This window comes from Hypanus sabinus, chromosome 5 (assembly GCF_030144855.1).
Source record: "Hypanus sabinus isolate sHypSab1 chromosome 5, sHypSab1.hap1, whole genome shotgun sequence".
In the NCBI taxonomy this organism is placed as follows: domain Eukaryota; kingdom Metazoa; phylum Chordata; class Chondrichthyes; order Myliobatiformes; family Dasyatidae; genus Hypanus; species Hypanus sabinus.
The window spans coordinates 110,640,145-110,658,630 of record NC_082710.1 but is presented as its reverse complement, the minus strand read 5'-3'; the positions used below and the strand labels follow the sequence as shown (position 1 = coordinate 110,658,630).

General features: G+C 42.5%; 1 protein-coding gene across 1 annotated transcript in view; it reads left to right on the top strand.

Annotated features, from left to right (window-relative positions):
- The window catches only part of epb41l5 (erythrocyte membrane protein band 4.1 like 5), a 218,943-nt gene that overhangs the window by 100,118 nt on the left and 100,339 nt on the right, over window positions 1-18,486 (top strand). Inside the window, exons 3-7 of the mRNA XM_059970330.1 lie at window positions 2,741-2,783; window positions 4,925-5,003; window positions 10,351-10,395; window positions 12,987-13,039; window positions 16,293-16,413. Of these exons, the coding sequence (XP_059826313.1) occupies window positions 2,741-2,783; window positions 4,925-5,003; window positions 10,351-10,395; window positions 12,987-13,039; window positions 16,293-16,413 (341 nt within the window). The remainder of the gene's footprint in view (window positions 1-2,740; window positions 2,784-4,924; window positions 5,004-10,350; window positions 10,396-12,986; window positions 13,040-16,292; window positions 16,414-18,486) is intronic.

Here is an 18,486-nt window from a genome sequence, read left to right as displayed (position 1 = left end):
AAATTTGTAAAGATCATTTTTTCCTTGAACTTTACAGTGAGGTGCTTCTGATTGTGAGGATAACGATTTTCCTTTCAGGCTAAAAGTCAAAATAGGCCAAGGGTTTGGTATAAACCTTCATACCATCAAGCATGGTAGAAACAAGGAAACTTTACACATCTTTCCATCCAGATTCCTGTCATTTCCAGTGGAATTTGACGCCTGGATTGGAGTTTATTTATAGATACATTCTGGCACTTTGAGTCGCATTGCTGAACAATCCCCAATTTAACCCTACCCAAGTCACGGGTCAATTTATAATGATAACTAACCTTTAAACCAGTATGTCTTTCGACTGTGGGAGGAAACTGGAGCATTCAGAGAAAACCCACATATTCCATGGGGAGGAGGACATACAGACTCCTTACAGAGGAAGTGGGGATTGAACTCCAAACTTTACCCTGATCTGTAATATTGTCGTGCTAATTGCTACGCTACCGTGGCACCCACTAACTTGTAATTCCGGTTTGATGATGCATGCTTCAAGTGTTCACGCTGCATGTAAAATTTATGATGCACTGAAAATGTTGTTTTTCATTAGGGGTTATTACCCGTACAACATTTTAAAAACTGATCAATTTAACCTCCCACCGAATGTTGCTAAGCACATTTCGACATCTGTTTTGTGTTTGGCTGGTTAATCTTGAGAGCTGCCTCATGTGAGAAGGCTGAAAGCTCCAAGTTTGGGTATTTAGCGATTCTGTAAACAAAGTGTGTGTCGATGGCCTGACCGAGAGCTTTCACATGTCTTGTGCTGGAATGTGGAGGAGCTGAAGGAAAACAGGCCCAAGCTGAGAAAAAGCGGGGAGTACCACATCCAGTCTGGATTGTTCTCCTGTGCGGGAATGATTAACACCAAGACAGCTCAGAAGTTGTCCGGGCCTTTTGGAACTAATGCTGTCTGCAGAGGTTGCGGATATTCATTGCCCCTTGTGAGACTGTCAAAGAACAGGACCCCCTCCATCCTTGTGAAGAGCCCACTGCAGCCAAAAGGCCGTACAATGTGAGGGTGTGTCTCTTGTGCATACTCATTTTAATTCCCAGCAGCAAAAGAAAGGGTCACTGCTACTGCTTGATATAATTCACAGTGTCGAACAAAAATGGCTTTCAAGAGGGAGATTCATAGACTTTCAATAAATGAGCATGTAATTCAAGTTAATTGAAGCCTCCTGTTCTTGGTGCTCATTCTGCAGAAACTCCTTAAGCAGATGACTTGATAGAGGTAACAAGAGACCTAGATAGAGTGGATGGCCAGAGACTTTTTCCCAGAGCAAAAATACAAGGGGGCATAACATTGAGGTGATCGGAGGAATGTATGGGGGGGGGGGAGGTGTTAGAATTAAGTTCTTTATACAAAGAGTGGTGGGAACAACCTGCCAGGAATGGTGGTAGAGGCAGATATATTCGGGCATTTAAGGAACTCTTAAATACTCCTAATGTATCTACCTCTGCCACCACATGGGATGAATGAAAAATGGAGGGCTACGTAGGAGGGAAGGATTAGATTGGTCTTGGAGAAGGTTAAAGGTTTGGTACAATGTTATGAGCCTGTACTGTGTTCTACGTTCAGATGAAGTTGGAACTCTTCCTGGAAATTACTGGGAGACATTTTTCTCCTTTCATTGTTTAAAAGGCGAATCCATTGGCTTGCCTACCAGTTGTTGCCTACCAGTTGAACCAATCCTAAATTTTATTTCTATTGATACTTTTAAGAATTTCAAAATTTGCTGCCAATTAAATCCATTTTTCACACAAAATAAATTAAATCAGAAGCTAAGTATTTGGAAATCTGGAGGGATGAATAATTTGGTAGCTTCTGTCTCTATATGAAAGTCTAGAGTGTTTTGTAAGTCAAAACAAAAAAAAATTGAAATCCTGAAGATATTTAATACAGTAAACACTAAATAGACCATAAGACATAGGAGGAGAGTCAGGCCATTCAGCCCATCTAGACTGCTCATCCATTCCGTCATGGCTGATTTATTTTCCCTCTCAAACCCATTCTCCTTCCTTCTCTCCGTAACCTTTGATGTTCTGATTGCTCAAGAGTCTATCAACCTCCACTTAAAATATACGCAATGACTTGGCTCCACAGCCGTCTGTGGCAATGAATTCCACTGGTTCACCCACCCTGTGGCTAAAGAAGTGCCTCCTCATCTCTGTTCTAAAGAGATCAAAGTTCAAAGTATGTATTACTATTGTTATCAAAGTATGTATGCAGTGTATAACTCTGAGATTTGTCGTCTCCAGATGTCCTTGTATTCTGAGCTGTTCTCTCAGGTTCTAGACTCTCCCACTAATAGAAACATGTTCACCACATCCACTCTATCCTGAATAGGTCAGAATGTCTTGATGTAAGGAGAGCTCCGGTTAACCTTCCAATTCCTTCACCTTTCCTCACATCTGTTTTGTAAGGGGGTGTGCCTTCCCATTTTGAATGCTTCTTGGTCAGTTGTGTCATTATTGACAGAAACAGCAGATGCAAGCCTGCTGGTTCTGACTGATGATGGCAATGCAGATCTCAGTCAGGTGATCAACAAATGGGTCATAGAATGCAGCGAGTTTACTTTGCTGAAAGGCCGTTAACTGTCCTTCATGGTTTTTGTGCAAAAAGGGGAAGGGGGTTGCTCTGCCTGGCAGGTTTACATGATCTCCTGGCTCTGTTGGAAGTTAATGTGCCATTATGTACTTCATGTTGCAGCACTGGTTGGACAACACCAAGAGCATCAAGAAGCAAGTGAAAAGTAAGTTGCATCTGAATCCAGATCAAATTAAATTTATTATCAAAGTGCATTGATGTCACCCTGAGATTTATTTTCTTACTAGCATTCACAGTAAATCCAATAACTGTAATAGAACCAGTGGAAGACTGCACACAACAGGGCGGGCAACCAGTGTTCAAAAGACAACAAAAAGAGATCATAATAACAAGTAAATAAACAATGAATATCGAGGACATAGGATGAAGAGTCCTTAAAATTGAGTCTACAGTTTGTGGGAACAGTTCTACGACGGGGCGAGTGAAGTTATCCCAAGTTATCCCCTTTGGTTCAGGAGTTGAGGGGTAATAACTGTTCATGTACCTGCTGAATCTAGAGGCCTCTGTACCTTCTTCCTGGAGGCAGCAGTGAGAAGAGAACAAGACCTGAATGGTGGTGATGTCCCTGATTATGTTGCTTTCCATTCTGCTTATTCTTGTCCCTGAGTAACAAGGGCAAAGTGATAAACCGCTTCAAAATAGCTGAAGGTTTCTGAAGTGGAGCAGTTGAGCTCACTGAAGGGATGTAGGGAGCTGTGACATCTGGAAGGGATGCTCAATGAGATGGGCGCTCACCAATTACAGTGGGTGACCATCCACAGATTGGAGAGGATAAGCAAGGATCAAATTTATTCACTATATACATGAATTAACAATTTGCCATGGTGTATTGATGCGACATGCAACTAAAACAGCTTTCAACAAATATAGAGGTTAAAGTACAGGTATGGAATAAAATGTACATAAATACCAGCATGAAAACAGCATAATAAAAAGTGGTTTAAAGTATTTACAGTGCAGTGGGGGGGGGGGGGGCGTGAGAATGATTGATCAGATTAACTGTCCGTGGAAGAAACTTTTAAGATGGCGTGAAGTTTTGTTTTCATAGCCTTTAGTGCTTTCCAGAAGAGAGATTTGAAAAAGGCAGTTGTCAGGGTGTGGAGTGTCTGCATTGATCTTTCCTACCCACTTTTTTTGTCCTGGATGGTCACCTAGCAGAGTTGGGTGGGAGTAATGAATAATGCAGAGTGGTGCTTTCAAACCAATTCCCAGTGCTGAATAGAGGGAGAAGATGTCAAGACCATTGTGGGTTCATTGTTCACTTTGCATGGTGGACCCAGTGTATAGAATTACACAGGAGAATGAATAGATGGGTGTTCCTGCAACAGTCAAGGCAAGTTCTGCGGGGCACGTTATTTGCCAGGTGATATGTGAGACTGCACAGAGAGGGAAGATAGTGTGAAGGTTTGGGGAACAGCGGCAAGTCTCAGTTGATGTGGGAAGGAGGAAATATTTCAGAGTTCAAGGTGAGAGTTTGCAAAGATTCAGGAGCTATGAAGCGAGATCCAAGATAATAAGTTTGGATTTGACATGATCCGGTTGAATTCAGGGCATTCATTCTTATGGGTTGAAGTAAATCTGAAGAACTTCTGATTCTACGTGGTTGTCTGACTAAGGCCTGTGGTGAGTGGTGCTCTGCTTAGTCCAGTCTTGGTTCTCTCTATATTGGTGATCTGGATGGTAATGCGGTAAGCAGAATCATTCATTTTGAGAGGACTGGAGTATAAAAGCAAGGAAGTACTGCTGGGTCTTCGTAAGACGTTGGTCAGCCTGTACTTGAAGTGTTGTCAGCAGGGTGTTGAAAGTATGTGCTGGCATTGCAGACAGTAGGTTGAATAAGTTACAGCTTCATTCCCTGGAGTGCAGGAAAATGAGGGGAGATGACGTAGAGGTACAGAAAATTGTGAGGGGTATAGATTGGTTAAGAGATACAGATGAAGCTTCTTCCACTGAGCTTGGGTGAGATTAGAACTAGAGGACATAGGTTTAGGCTGAAAGATAAAATAGTTCAGGGGGATTTGATGGGGGAAGTTTCTTCGTATGAGAGGGTGCAAAATGCCATTGGAAGTGTGGGATGCTGGTTTAATTGTAATATTTTGTTTGGAAAGGTACATGGATGAGATACATGGAGGATAATGGTGCAGGTCGATGGTACTGGGCAGAAAAGCAACTTGGGCTGAATGACTGTTTCTGTACTCCGACTGTGATTTTAATATTACTCATCTTGTGTGTGTGTATATATATATATATATATATATTGAATCTGCTTTTCAATTCCCTTTGAAGTTGGCCCTCCATACTGTCTTCATCTCCGAGTAAAGTTTTATTCATCTGAACCCAACAACCTGCATGAAGAATTAACCAGGTGGGAAGATGTTTCTGTCATTTACCCTGTGTGCATTGCCTCTGGTTTTCAGCCAGTTGTTGTGAGCTTCTCAAAGTTACTGACCACCATTCTGTTACCTTTTCTGCATCTCTTTCACCCCTTGTAAAAAAAAAATTAGACTTTGGCCAGAATTAGCAAGCAGGTGTTGAAATATTGACTGTCTGCTGTACTCTTGACATTTAGTTCCATTGTAGTCATTGGGATTGAATGTTTGGAAGGCAGAAGGCAGTTCTGCATTTGCACCTTTTTCCCAAATTATGGAATAATTTATGTATATAGTATATCCTGTGTGTTGTCTATTCCGAAGTGATCGTGATACCACTGCATGCAGGTTTTTATTTTCTGTACTTATGCTCAGCATACACGCACACTATACATGATAATCAACTCAACTTGACCTGAAGGCCAATTTCTCTCCCTCCAAGTGCCTGAAAGTTGAGGTATCAAGATTGCAACCAATACCTCTAGATGTAGGCACCTCGTCAGTGGAATTGAGGTGACCGTAGCATAACGGACATCATAGTCAACCTCATTCTAGATAAGCTTCTCCCAGCTGCTTTCCACTATCAGTCCTGAGTGCCTGTTATCCTCGTCTCTCCAAACTTTAGCCACCAACTAATTTAAGGTGCCATGGCAGAATAGCGGTCAGCACAACGCTATTACAGTCCACGGTGTTGGAGTTCAATTCCGTCATCCTCTGTAAGAACGTTTGTATGTTCTTCCTTTGTGTGCCTGGGTTTCCTCTGGAAGTTCCGGTTTCCTTCCGCAGTCCAAAGAGATACCAGTTAGTAGGTTAATTGATCATTGTAAATTGTACTGCGATCAGGCTAGCGTTAAATCGGTGGGTTGCTGGGCAGTGCAGTTCATTGGGTCGATACTGTTCCGCACTGTACCTCTAAATAAAATAAATAAAAATAATTCTATATCACATGGGGGAATTTAATCTGGGACCTTTGTGATATGTTCAGCCAGAAATCGTCTGATTGATCTGAGGGGGTCAGCACAATATTGTGGGCTGGGCTGAATGGCTTGTACTGTGCTGTACGTTCTACGTTAAAATTTGGACAAGAGAAGTGTCAATACCTAGACTGTCTAATTCTGCAGCTGGCATTTCCCAAGGTACATTGACAGTACGTTCAGTACTGGATAATAATTCTTTGGCTCTTACAGGCATGTCGGAACGTGTTTGCCTTTTAAGTCTGAGCTCATAACAGATGTAATTATAAAAACTTAATGCACCTGCAGAGTTAATTCACTGATAATGTGCATGATAATTCATTGGTTTATTTCTCAACAAAGCCCAATCACTGGCAACACAATGTTTCAATCTGTGTAAAAATTAAGGACGTGAAGTGTTGACAAGAACCGACTGACTTCCAAGTGGGGATTGAGTTTGAAAACTCCATTCAAACTTCTCAGTGGCTCACATAGCATCTTAGAATCACAGCACAGAATGAAACAGGCGTTTCAGTGCACCTTGTCCATATCAGTCATGATCTCTATTAAGCTCTCATTAGGTCCTTAACCTTTTGCACTTTCCTATCTAAGTATCTACTGAAGTGTCCGCCATTCTAATTATTTTTGCCTCCACTATTTCCTGTGGCAGCTCGTTCCATTTAACTGCACCCACCTTCTTCCCCCCCCCCCCCATATGGGAAAAGCTCACCCCTCAGATCTTCAAGGCACAAGAGACTGCAGATGCTGGAATCTGAAGCAACAAAAAAGCACTGGAGGAGCTAGCAGGTCAGGCAGCATCTGTGGAAGGAAACGGGCATTTAACACTTAGTCCAATTTCAATGAAGTTGGCTTAAGTCAATGTCAATTGGCCTCTTCCCTCCATAGATGCTGTCTGACTCGCCGAGTTCCTCCATCATCTTTTGATGTTGCCCCTCAGATCTTTAAGTTTTTCCTCTCACCATGAAACCAATTCCCTCTAATCTTAACCTTTTTAAAAATACAGATAATTTACGTTAGTTTACTGAAATAATTAAATATCCTATATATTTATTGCTGTATTTTAATACTTTTATGCTTTAGCACCATTTTAACATTTACCAGTTTATGAATTTCAGGTAATCATGAATGTTCAATTTTTATGAAAGTTGGCTAAGCCACAGGTACGGCTTTATGAGAGACTGAAGTCCTTCAGTGGGCAGGACTTGCATATGTTGGGGTTTAACATAAAACTGTACAAAACATGAACAGCTTTTTGGTTATCTTGACTGCATTGATCATGATGCCAATTATTTGCCTGCACATTACCTATATCCCTCCAGTCTCTGCCTGCTTGTCGACCTTGCTGTACGTTGCTGTAGTACCTGTTGCCATTAACTCCCTGGCATAGCATTTCAGGTAACTAGTAGTGTAATTAAAAAAAAAATTGCCTCTGAAATCTCTGTGAAGTGTTTTCCCCCTTTCACCTCTGCCCATCTTAGGGACAAGCGTTCTGAGAACCTATCCTGTCCATACTTCAATCAGATGTACGAAACAGTGATGGGTATAGACGGAGTACATACAATCTGGCCTTTTTTCACTGAGAACTGGAGGTCGTAGGCTAAGAGTGGAAGGTGAAATATTTAAGGGGAACACGAAGGGCGCCTTCACTTAGGGTGGTGCGACTATGGAATGAGCTTCCAGTGGGAGTGGTGACTGTGGGTTCGATGGCAGCATTTCAGAAGCATTTGGATAAGTATGTGGATGGGAGGAATGTGGCGGGCTGTGTTCTAGGTGGGAGTTGATGGGAAAAGGTAGAATGGCAGTTCAGCACAGATAGATGGGCTGAAAGGCCTGCCTCTGTGCAGTAGTAATCTATGACTAGTTCCCTGCTCAGCCTCCATCCAGTGCTCCAGAGAAAACAGGTCAAGTTTGTCCAGCCTCTCGGAGGTAATCTGCTTCGTCCAAGCAACATCCTGCTGAACACCTTACAGAACTTCTCAAAGCCTTCGCGTCATTGCTTGCGTTTTGTGAAGACAAGTCCGGGTAGTACCTGTGGAGAGCAGGGCCTTGTGGAGTGCTGTGTCTGAGAAGAACTGAGAAGTGCAAGCACCTGGTCCTTGGAAGTGGTGTCACAGGTAGACAAGGAGCTGAAGAATGCTTTTGTCATACTGGCCTTCATCAGTCAGGGCACTGAGATTAAAAGTAAAAAGTTAGTCGGGTAGTGCTCGTGAGTTCAATGTCCATTCAGAAGTCGGATGGCAGAGGTGAATAAACTGTTTCTGAATCATTGAGTGGATTGCCTTCAGGCTTCTGTACCTATCTCCTGATGGTAGCAATAAGAACAGGGTATGTCCTGGGTGATGGGGGTCTTTAATGATGGGTGCAGTCTTTATGAGGCATCACTCTGTGAAGATGTCCTGGATACTATGGAGGCCAGTGCCCATGATGGAGCTGACTGAGTTTGCAACTCTCTGCAGCTTATTTTGATCCTGTGCAGTATCCTCGCCCCATTACCAGATGGTGATATGGCCAGTTAGAATGCTTTTCACGGTACGTCTGTAGAAATCTGCAAGTGTCTTTGGTGACATGCCAGATGCCCCCAAACTCCAAATGAAATATCGCCGCTGTCATGCCTTCTTTATGGTTGCATCGATGTGTTGGGTCCAGCATAGATCCTCAGACACCTTGGCACACGGGAACTTGAAATTACAGGGATATTGCTGGTCTTGAACATACAGGGGTTGAACCGTTTGTACTTTATCCGTTGGAGGGTAAGAAAATAATGGGGTACAGTTAGGTGGAATGCGCGATGTATTTTCCCAAAATTGGGAAATCAAGAATTAGAGGACATAAGGTTTACAGTGAAAGTGGAAAGATTTAAGAAGAGTTTCTGGGCAGCGTTATCATACTGAAGGTGGTGTATATATGAAATGAAGGTAGGTGCATTAATAACATTTAAAAGACTGCTGAACAGGTACATAGATTGGAATGGTTTAGAGCAGGGGTTCCCAACCTTTATTATACTATGGACCAATACCATTAATCAAGGGGTCTGTGGATCCCAGTTTGGGAATCCCTGGTTTAGAAGGATATTAGCTGAATGCAGGAAAAGATGGGAATTTTGCTCGGCATAGAGTAGTTGGACTAAAGGGCTTATTTCTGTCTTGTATGACTCTTCAGTCATTTTCAGTAGCTTTAAAAAAAAACATCATACTTTGACATCCTCTGAACCTTTTAACTACTGCCTTCTAATAATCCAGGGCACTGAGCATCTCCTGAACAAAACAACAACGTTATTTTAGTTCTGCTTGCTCCCATTTAAAGTGCTTGCAGTCTGAAGATTAGCCAGTGTGTTTGCAGACCTGAGGGTAACTGGATGTGACCATGAAATTGGCTGATTCAGTGCTGTGACCTGATCAGCGTTGAGTTCCCAGTTTCTGTGACATGCTGTCTACTTGTGTGCCTAGCTGGTATTAAACCTGATAAACGCAGACCTTTGATAGCGTGCCCTTAGGTCATGTGACTGACCAGCCATGTCATTGATTTAAATGGTAAAAAACCTTTCTCTGTTTGAACTGGTTTCTGGGATTGTTCTGTGCCCTTTGGCTGTCAGAGTGTGAATTTATTTCTCCCTTTGCTGTAACATTTTATTTTGCAGTGACGTATCTTCCATGTTTCCCCCCCCCCCCCCCCCAATTTGGTTTCTGCTGGTTTACTGCCCTTGAAATTCTATTGTATTTGAAGTCAGAGATTGAAACAGCACAGAAGTTCAATTATCATCTGTCTGATGAATCCCATTCCCTTTTCCCTTTCTCATTCCACCGTTTCCCCTGGCGGGAATGCACTGCCTGGGGAAGTGGTGGAAAGAGTTATGATCAGGAGGCATTTAGTCAGACTAATGAACAAGCAGGAACTGAGGAACATAGACCATTAACAAGGAAATGTGCAGATTAAATTGGCATCATGGTCAGTGCAGGTATCTCCATTCCCTGTTTCCACACTGTCCAATTCTATGTTTGAATGAAAAGTCATCCATGTCCGTAATGAATTTCTCTTACCATCATTGCAAGTATATTCCAGATCACAACTTACTGCTTAATAGAAGTGTGTAAAGATTAAAGAAAGACCAGCTTTCACATCATGTGCATCAGTGAGCAAGACAGTCCAAATATGTGCTGGGGACAGCCCACAAGTGTTTTCACACTTCTTACACCAATATGGCACACCTACAAGTCACTTACCCTAACCCGTAAGTCTTTGAAATATGGATGGAACTGGAACACCTGGTGGAAATTGAGCCGTAACCCTTGGTACTGTAAAGCATCGTGTGCCTGTGTGTTAGTGTGTGTACATTTATGTATTTAGCTTGAGTCTAAATTTTTATTTACAGATACTTGTTTGTACTACAGTTGAAGCAAGATATCCTGAGTGGCAAGTAAGTAGAGCTTGATTTTGTTTTACCATAGCTGTGCTTTGTGAGTGATTTGATGTTAATATCCTTTTGCTTTGATCAAAATTAGGCTTAAAGTTGGATGAGTGAGGAAGTATGAAGGAGATTGGGCAGGCGGAGACAGGCAGGGCTGGGAAGGTGATTGGTGGATGGAGGGAAGATGAAGGAGATTGGACAGATGGAGATGGGTGGGAAGGTGATAGGTGGATGGAGGAAAGGGGAAGGAGATTGGACAGATGGAGATGGGTGGGAAGGTGATTGGTGGATGGAGGGAAGATGAAGGAGATTGGACAGATGGAGATGGGTGGGAAGGTGATTGGTGGATGGAGGGAAGATGAAGGAGATTGGACAGATGGAGATGGGTGGGAAGGTGATTGGTGGATGGTGGAAAGTTGAAGGAGACTAGACAGATGGAAACAGCTGGGTCTGGGTAGGGAAGGGATTGGAAGAACAAACTGGTGGGTGGTAGGTGGAAAGAGACAGACAAAGAAGCGCGGGAGGAAAAGGCAGATCAGGTGGTGTGGTGTTGACGATACTCTTTGATGGGACCAAGGGTTATGCAGATCAGGAATGTCCCAAACATAATTCCCCTGACTATTTTTACCCGACAGATTTAGCAGTGCCTTTGCCCAAACACTGTTGCAGAGCAATTGGGTGAGGATAACTACAGGCTTGGTTGTCGATTAACCTGCAAGCCCTTTGTGTGCTGGTTTACAACATCTTATGAGATAATGACCAATGCTCAACCCTACATTTTGTGTCAGTGGCTTTAGCAAGTGGAGGAGAAAGGAAGACTGTCAACTCTTTTTAATACTCTGACTTCATGTCAACTGGACAAAAACTGTTTATCCAAAAAGTAGCTAAAGCGTGGATTTCTATGTCAGTAGTTTAAAGTGTATTCCTTCAAGGCCAAGGGGGAGAGCAGGTTTACTGCAATGGGAGGAAAACAGAGGGTATGGAGTTTAACCATTGGAATAAACCAGTTTGAATAAAGATCTGTCTGTGTCAGATTAATTTTGTTTTTTTCTCTTTTAATGGGTGAACTAAATGTTGTATTTTGCATCACCTTCAGGAGGCAGAAGCAATGTCTATGTTTTCTTACCTCACTTCACTCAGCTGATGTTATAGGGTGTTAAAATTCTGTATCATTGCTGGTTCCTTATCTTGATTGTCCCTCTTTTAATGTATTTGAGGGTTTTGTTGACTGCCTTTCCAGGAATTCCTCAAAATTGTCCATCTCATTATGTATCAGGCATCTGTTTGTGTTAACGCGTGTGATGTGTTAGGGTCACGCTAAAGACCTCATCAGTGAAATTTTGCCAGAAAAGTTCCTATTTTCAAAGAAGTTAGATTCCCTTTTCCTTCCCAGCCTGATTCATCTTATCTTTGTAGAAAATCATCAGCTTTGGTTGTAACCAGAATTAAAATCAGAACTTGTCTCTCTCCAAAACAGTGTGCCAGACTCCAGCTGTGAAGGACATTTAAACATTCTGAAATATTTAAACATTCTGTATCTGTTTGGATAATTGCAGAAAATTTAAGTTTCCACTTGTCGCTCTAAATTGGGACAAGTTCATAATATGTATTGGAACTGAAGTTACCACGGGAATCGTCTCTGCTAATATTGGGAATAAATGTGCATAGAAACATAGTGTCAATTTCAACTTACTCCAATTCCATCTCCACTAATTGTTGCTTAACTTGGAACATGGTCATTTTAAGAAGTACACCCTAGATGTACTTAAACGTTAAAAGTGGGGGTTTCTCCCAATCTGGCGTACAGATTACTTTCAATAAAATGCTTTCTTTAACATGTGGGGGGGTGGAGGGAGCGTTATAGTTAATATTCACCCTGATTGTCCTGGAAGGTGGCAGGCAATGTTCTCATTGAACTGTTGTGGATCGTACGATGTAGGCACTCCCAGCCTCTAAGTAGGGATTTCCAGGACTCCGAAATAGCAACAGTGAAGGAATCATAACACCCTGTATATATCAATGCGTCGCTTGGAAGGAAAGTTGTGCTTTTGGAATGTTGCATCGGCTCTCTTGAGACTGTAGTAGTTGTGCCCAATTCTTGATTAAGGGTAACGTCAATCACTCCTGTGCACTTCAATAAATACAGCCCAGAATAATTTAGCACATAGTAGTGGTAGTCATCAATATTACAATCTATGGTAAACATGCATGGAACATGTTTTGAAAAGCTCACAAATATGCTTAAATAATGTCAGTTCTTGAATTAGCAAGATTTTATCTGAATCCTGTCAGCTTTATGTACAAGGTTAGCAAACATAATATTGGGTTAACTTGGCCTCTGATTCTGTTACAGCAGACACTAAAAATATTTTTAAATTATTGTTAATCATTTAAAAAAAATTCTTATTTATTTTTCTGGTGGGCACAAAGATTTTGCTGTCTGCTTTTCTTGAAAGTCACATTGCAATTGGAGTTGCTTTGAGTGTTGAATTCTGGGTAGAAGTTGTATCTTGTCGCTCAGTGCTATAGTGCCTGGTGTGAGTACCCTGATTAGTGCTATGAACTAAACTCTTTTGTTTCTTTCCCCTCCAACCATCCAGGTTAGATTGCCCTTACGACACATCAGTGCAGCTGGCAGCCTATGCCCTTCAAGGTTAGTGCCATTTATTGTGAGGTCACATTAATATAATAGAGCCGTGCGTATTTTTTCTGGTTAAAAAGCTGTTTAGGCTGTATTGAGTGTATTTTGCTGCTCGACAACTGTGATATTCCATTGTAAAATGATAGCTAGAAATTTTCTCCAAAATGACAGCTGATCAAATGGAACATCTGAGAAAGATTCCCTTTTGCTTCAGAAACAGGAAATATGGAAAATTACATTTTATTGTGTTAGGGGATCAGCGAGTTGGACTATTGTTCTTAAGCTGCTTGTAGCTGTGGTTTTATTGTTCTCATTTACAATACAGAAACAGTATCTTGTAGGTACTTTGTACACCTGATGTTGCTCTGCCATTTGTTCAATATTTCAATCATTTGGACTAACAACTGATCACATTCTTACTGTTATGTGTAACTGTGTTGCTGAGGATACAGTAATCCCTGAGAGATTTACAAATGTAGGAAATAGGCATGGGAACAGGCCACTCGGCCTTTTGACCTGCCTCGAATATTCATGACCAATCCGTTATTTTAATATCATGTTCCCATTCTCACCACGTACCTCTATCTTTTTGTGTTAAGGAACCTATCTATCACCTTAGAAATATTCAGCAACTTCGTGTTACAGTCTCTGCCATAGCAAACTGAACAGGTTTTACCACCATCTGAAGAAATGTTTGCCCAGGTCTGTTCGGCTTCCCTTGCCTAGTGACCAGTAGTGACCTAGGGACCAAACATCCCACTTTGTACACTGTCCTTTCCACATCCAGTTTATGTGACACCTTCAGAATTCTGTACGCTTGAATTAGATTTCCTGTCTGTCTCCAGCGAAAAATCCCCAGTGACTGCTGACCTGGGCAACCTAATCTCCTCTTGCATAAGCACTGCCATCCCAACAATCAGTCTGGTGATATCTTGCCGCACTCCATTTATGATAATTATCTTGGGTAAGGAGGTCAAAACTGGACACAGTACTCTAAATGTGGTCTCTCTAATATACTGTATAATTTTAGGTATTCAAACCCTCTCATTTAGAATCCAGCAAACTACTTAAGTTTTACCCTTGCGTTTATCTTTTATCTACACTTCTACTTGGAGACACAGACGTCTTAGTGCATCAATTCTCCATCACCTGACATAATTTAAGTAATGTGCTACCTGCCTGTTTTCCCACTAAACTGAACGCTGTCACATAAAATGCACCTGTCTATGCTCCATCCGTCTGCGCCACCTTGAAACCTTTTTGCATTCTCATAGTTGACCAGATTATTGTAGTAAATAAATAACCCGTGGAGTATTGTGTTTGATTTCTCCCTGTCCGGATGGTTTGCTATATATTTTGAATAACTGAGGTCCAAGCACTGATTCCTGTGCTCCCCAGTAATCCCTGCCTCCCACCCTGAAAAACACACATTTATGTTACCCACATCCAGACAAGTAAAGTGTTTCATCAGGCTGCTGCTGGCTTGCCCTTTGTAATTAGTGGAAAGTTTTCAAGAAGTGAGTTACTTGCAATAAAAATACTGATCTTCTGACTTGCAGCCATAATACTTATGTGGCTGGTCCTGTTTGTTTCCTGGTTGGTAATAATAGAGGGGGGGAGGGGGTGGTTGGCATGGAGAAGCTCAGCAGTGGTATTGCCACCACGTGCCAAAGGTTAGTGGTTAGATCGTTATTGATGAAAAAATTGTGGCTCAGCTGTAACTTGCCACTTGACAGCTTAACTCAGTTAGTGCTTATTGCACTGACTATTGTTAGGTTGGCACATGGCTGAAAAAAATTGGAGGGCTATATGGTAGAGAAGGCTAGCTTGATCTTGGAGTAGTTCTGAAGGTCGGCACAAAATGGTGGGCCAAGACGTCTGTTCTGTCCTGTGAAGTATCTGTGTTCTAAGCATGTCTATGCAACACACACAGAGTGCTGGAGGAGCACAGCAGGTCAGTCAGCATCCATGGAAATGAATAAACTGTCAACGTTTCATGCCAAGACCTAACTCCAGGACTGGAGAGCAAGGGAGAAGATGCCAGAATAAAAAGGTGGGGGGAAGGAGGGTATCTCGAAGGTGATAGGTGAAGCCAGGTTGGGGGGGGGGCAGAGATAAGTAAACGGCTGTCGGAGCAGGAATCTGATGGGAGAGGAGAGTGGATCATGGGAGAAATGGAGGGAGGAGGGGCACCAGGGGCAGGTAAGAGGCCAGAGTGAGGGAAAAAAAGAAGAGGGGAGGGAGAGAGAAATAATTACTTACTGGAAGGAGAAAACGATATTCACGACATCAGGTTTTCTAAAAATTTCTAACTGAAATTTCATGTTGTGCCCTCAAACTCCACCTTTCCAAAGATCAGCAGCTTTGAGAGTATAGGGTATCCTCAGAGCCTCTGTGGAGTGACAGCTCAGAGTTTGTCCTCGAGTCACTGGAATGGATCTTGAACCATGGTCTTCTGAAATTTGACTGTAAGTTTCCAATTGAGTGCATCTTTATGGGTACAACTGGCGCTTGATGGCTACCGTACACAAGAACGTAGGAGCCAGGATTAAATAGTCTCTACAGTATTGTTACTTGGCTTTAGCCTTTTTTTGGGAGAGCCATTCACAGATTTTCTGATTAACCTTCAATGTTTCTCTTTTAAACTGTGATATTGTGGCGACCCATTTCCTAGCGTATCCGAACCGACTCACAATTAGATAGCCTACGGGGGTTTGCGAGCACAGAGCTTTGGAGCCTCTGCGCCATGGGGGGCCCGTTGACAGAGGCTTAAAAGTGAGGCTGAAGTTTTCGAATAAAGTTTTTTCCTTCGACTGCAGTTACCTACTCCGTGTCGTAATTTTAGCGCTGCATGTAGCACACCGCTACAATTGGTTGCCCCGTCTTTAGTAATTCTGTGGCCCAGGAAGTCAATGGTATCGAGTCCGAACTGGCATTTGGCAGGGTTGATTGTAAGACCGTACTCACTCAGTCGAGCGCAGAGTTGACGGAGGTGGGACAGATGCTCCTGACGACTGCCGCTGGCTATGAGGATGTCATCCAAATAGATGAACGCGAAGTCCAGGTCCCGTCCCACCGCGTCCATTAACCGCTGGAACGTCTGTGCGGCATTCTTCAGGCCGAACGGCATGCGGAGGAACTCGAAAAGGCCGAATGGGGTGATGAGAGCCGTTTTGGGGACGTCGTCAGGATGCATCGGGAGGGAAAATGGAAGAGGAAGAACTCTTAATTTTCTCATGGTTGTTTTCTGATTTCTCCAACACAGCTGAATTGGGTGACTGTGATCCTTCGGAAAGTGGGCCGGACTTGGTGTCTGAATTCCGATTTGTACCGGATCAGGTGGAGGAGATGGAGTTTGCCATCTTTGAGAAGTGGAAAGAATGCAGGTTTGACATTCTCATTCTCTCAGCCTGGGTGGAGAGCCCAGGATTATATTTACTATGTTGTTACATTATATACATCAAAAAATTACCATCAAGATTTATTAGTTTATGATATTGAAGTTGATCAACATTACAATAGTAACTATGCTTCAAAAGTACTTTGTTAGCTGTAAATCATTTTGACAGGCTTGTCAAAGAGACAGTATAAATACGAAAACACAAGAGATTTTACAGATGCTGGAAATCCAGAGTTAGACACACAAAATGCTAGAGGAACTCTGCAGGTCAGGCAGTATCTTTGGAGAGGTACAAAGAGTCAATATCAGGGCTGATGTAGGGTTGCAGCCCAAAATGTTGACTCTTTACTCCTCTCCATAGGTCCTCCCTGACCTGCTGAGTTTCTAAAGCATTTTATAGAAATACAAATCTATTTATTTGTTATCCAGCACAGATTTCAATATTAAACTGAAGTCTCGCCATGCAATGTTTACTTATTAAGTAAAGTAAATACTGTCCGTCAAGTTCATACCAACTCTCAATTGGACTAGCCCTATTTCCCTCTTCCTCATTTCCTTGCATTTCTGTCATGGTGAAAGTTGGGCTGTTGACAAGAGACTTTATTTCCCAGCATGGTAGAACCTGTGTCAGATCAAAAATATATCATTCATTGGGCTGTGAAGCATTTTATCTCTTCCTGGGCAAGTGAGTCTGGAATCCACCTGGAATCCAATAACATTCTGTTTTACTGATGTAGGTTGGGCTCCACCATTGTCATCAGATTGACTGCAGTCTTAGCCTTGTGTGGCATGCTCAAGGAAACAAAGACTTAAAGGCATTTATCTTCAGGAACAGGAGAAAACAGGAGTTTGCAGGTTCTCCAGGAGAGCTGTGGGCTTCCTTATTCTTTTCTCGCTGCTGCCATCAGGAAGAAGGTATAGGAACCCTAGGACTCACACCACCAGGTTCAGGAACAGTTATTACTCCTCAACCATCAGGCTCCTGAACCTCTTGACTTCACTTGATCCTTCACTGAACTGTTCTCATAACCACTGAACCCATTCTCAAGGACTCTTCATCTTGTGTTCTCGATATTTAATGCTTATTTCTTTTTGTATTTGCACAGTTTTGTTGTCTTTTGCACACTGGTTGCACGCTCAAGTTGGTGTGCTCTTTCATTGATTCTATTATGGTTATTATTCTATTATGGATTCATTGAGTATGCCCACAAGAGGAATGTTTTCCATCAGCACCATTTTCATTGGCTTTGGGCACTGTGGCACAGTATATTGAGAGGAGGTCAAATGTTGAAAGAAATTCTCCTGGTTCTTGTATTTTTGGGAGTGGCGAGTGGCAGGCACAAAGTCACACCCTTGAGTGAATTGACCCCAGATCTCAGTGTGTACATCAACAGCTGACCTCCATTGGGCCAATGGTTGATGAAAAGGGATTTGGCATCTTTCAGTCTGATTTGTGATAACCTGGCTGTCGGTAGATGGAAATGTGTGCATGCACGTATCGGTCAGGCCAGCTCTGGTGATTTGATGTGTGGGGGAATCCAGTAGGGAAGCTTGGAACTTGCCAGTGGCATCGCCCATTTGTTTGTTGATGAGAGTAACTAGCTGCATTATATTTCTCCTGCTTTTTGTGACGTCCTCCTGTCTTCCCTTCCTCCATCCGCCTTCCCTCCAAGCCATGGGACCCGAGCAGCCCTTGATCAACCCTGGCCTAATCACCGGCAATTTACAATGATAAATTGACCTACCGACTGGTACGTCTTTGTATTGTGGGAGGAAACCAGAACACCTGGAGAAAACCCACACATTCCACGAGGGGGACATGTAGACTCCTTACAGATGACGTTGGAATTGAACTTTTGAGCTCCAATGCCCGAGCTGCAATAACGTAGCACTAACTGCTACACTATTGTGCAGTTGTATTGAATCATGTTGGGTGGTCTTTGAAAATCTGGAGCCTTTCCTGACTTTAAGATCTTCAGTGCACTTTGCAGCTAATGTGCACTTTATGAAATTACTGTTCTTACATTTTGCACAGCAGGACCCCCAAAAGAGCAATGTG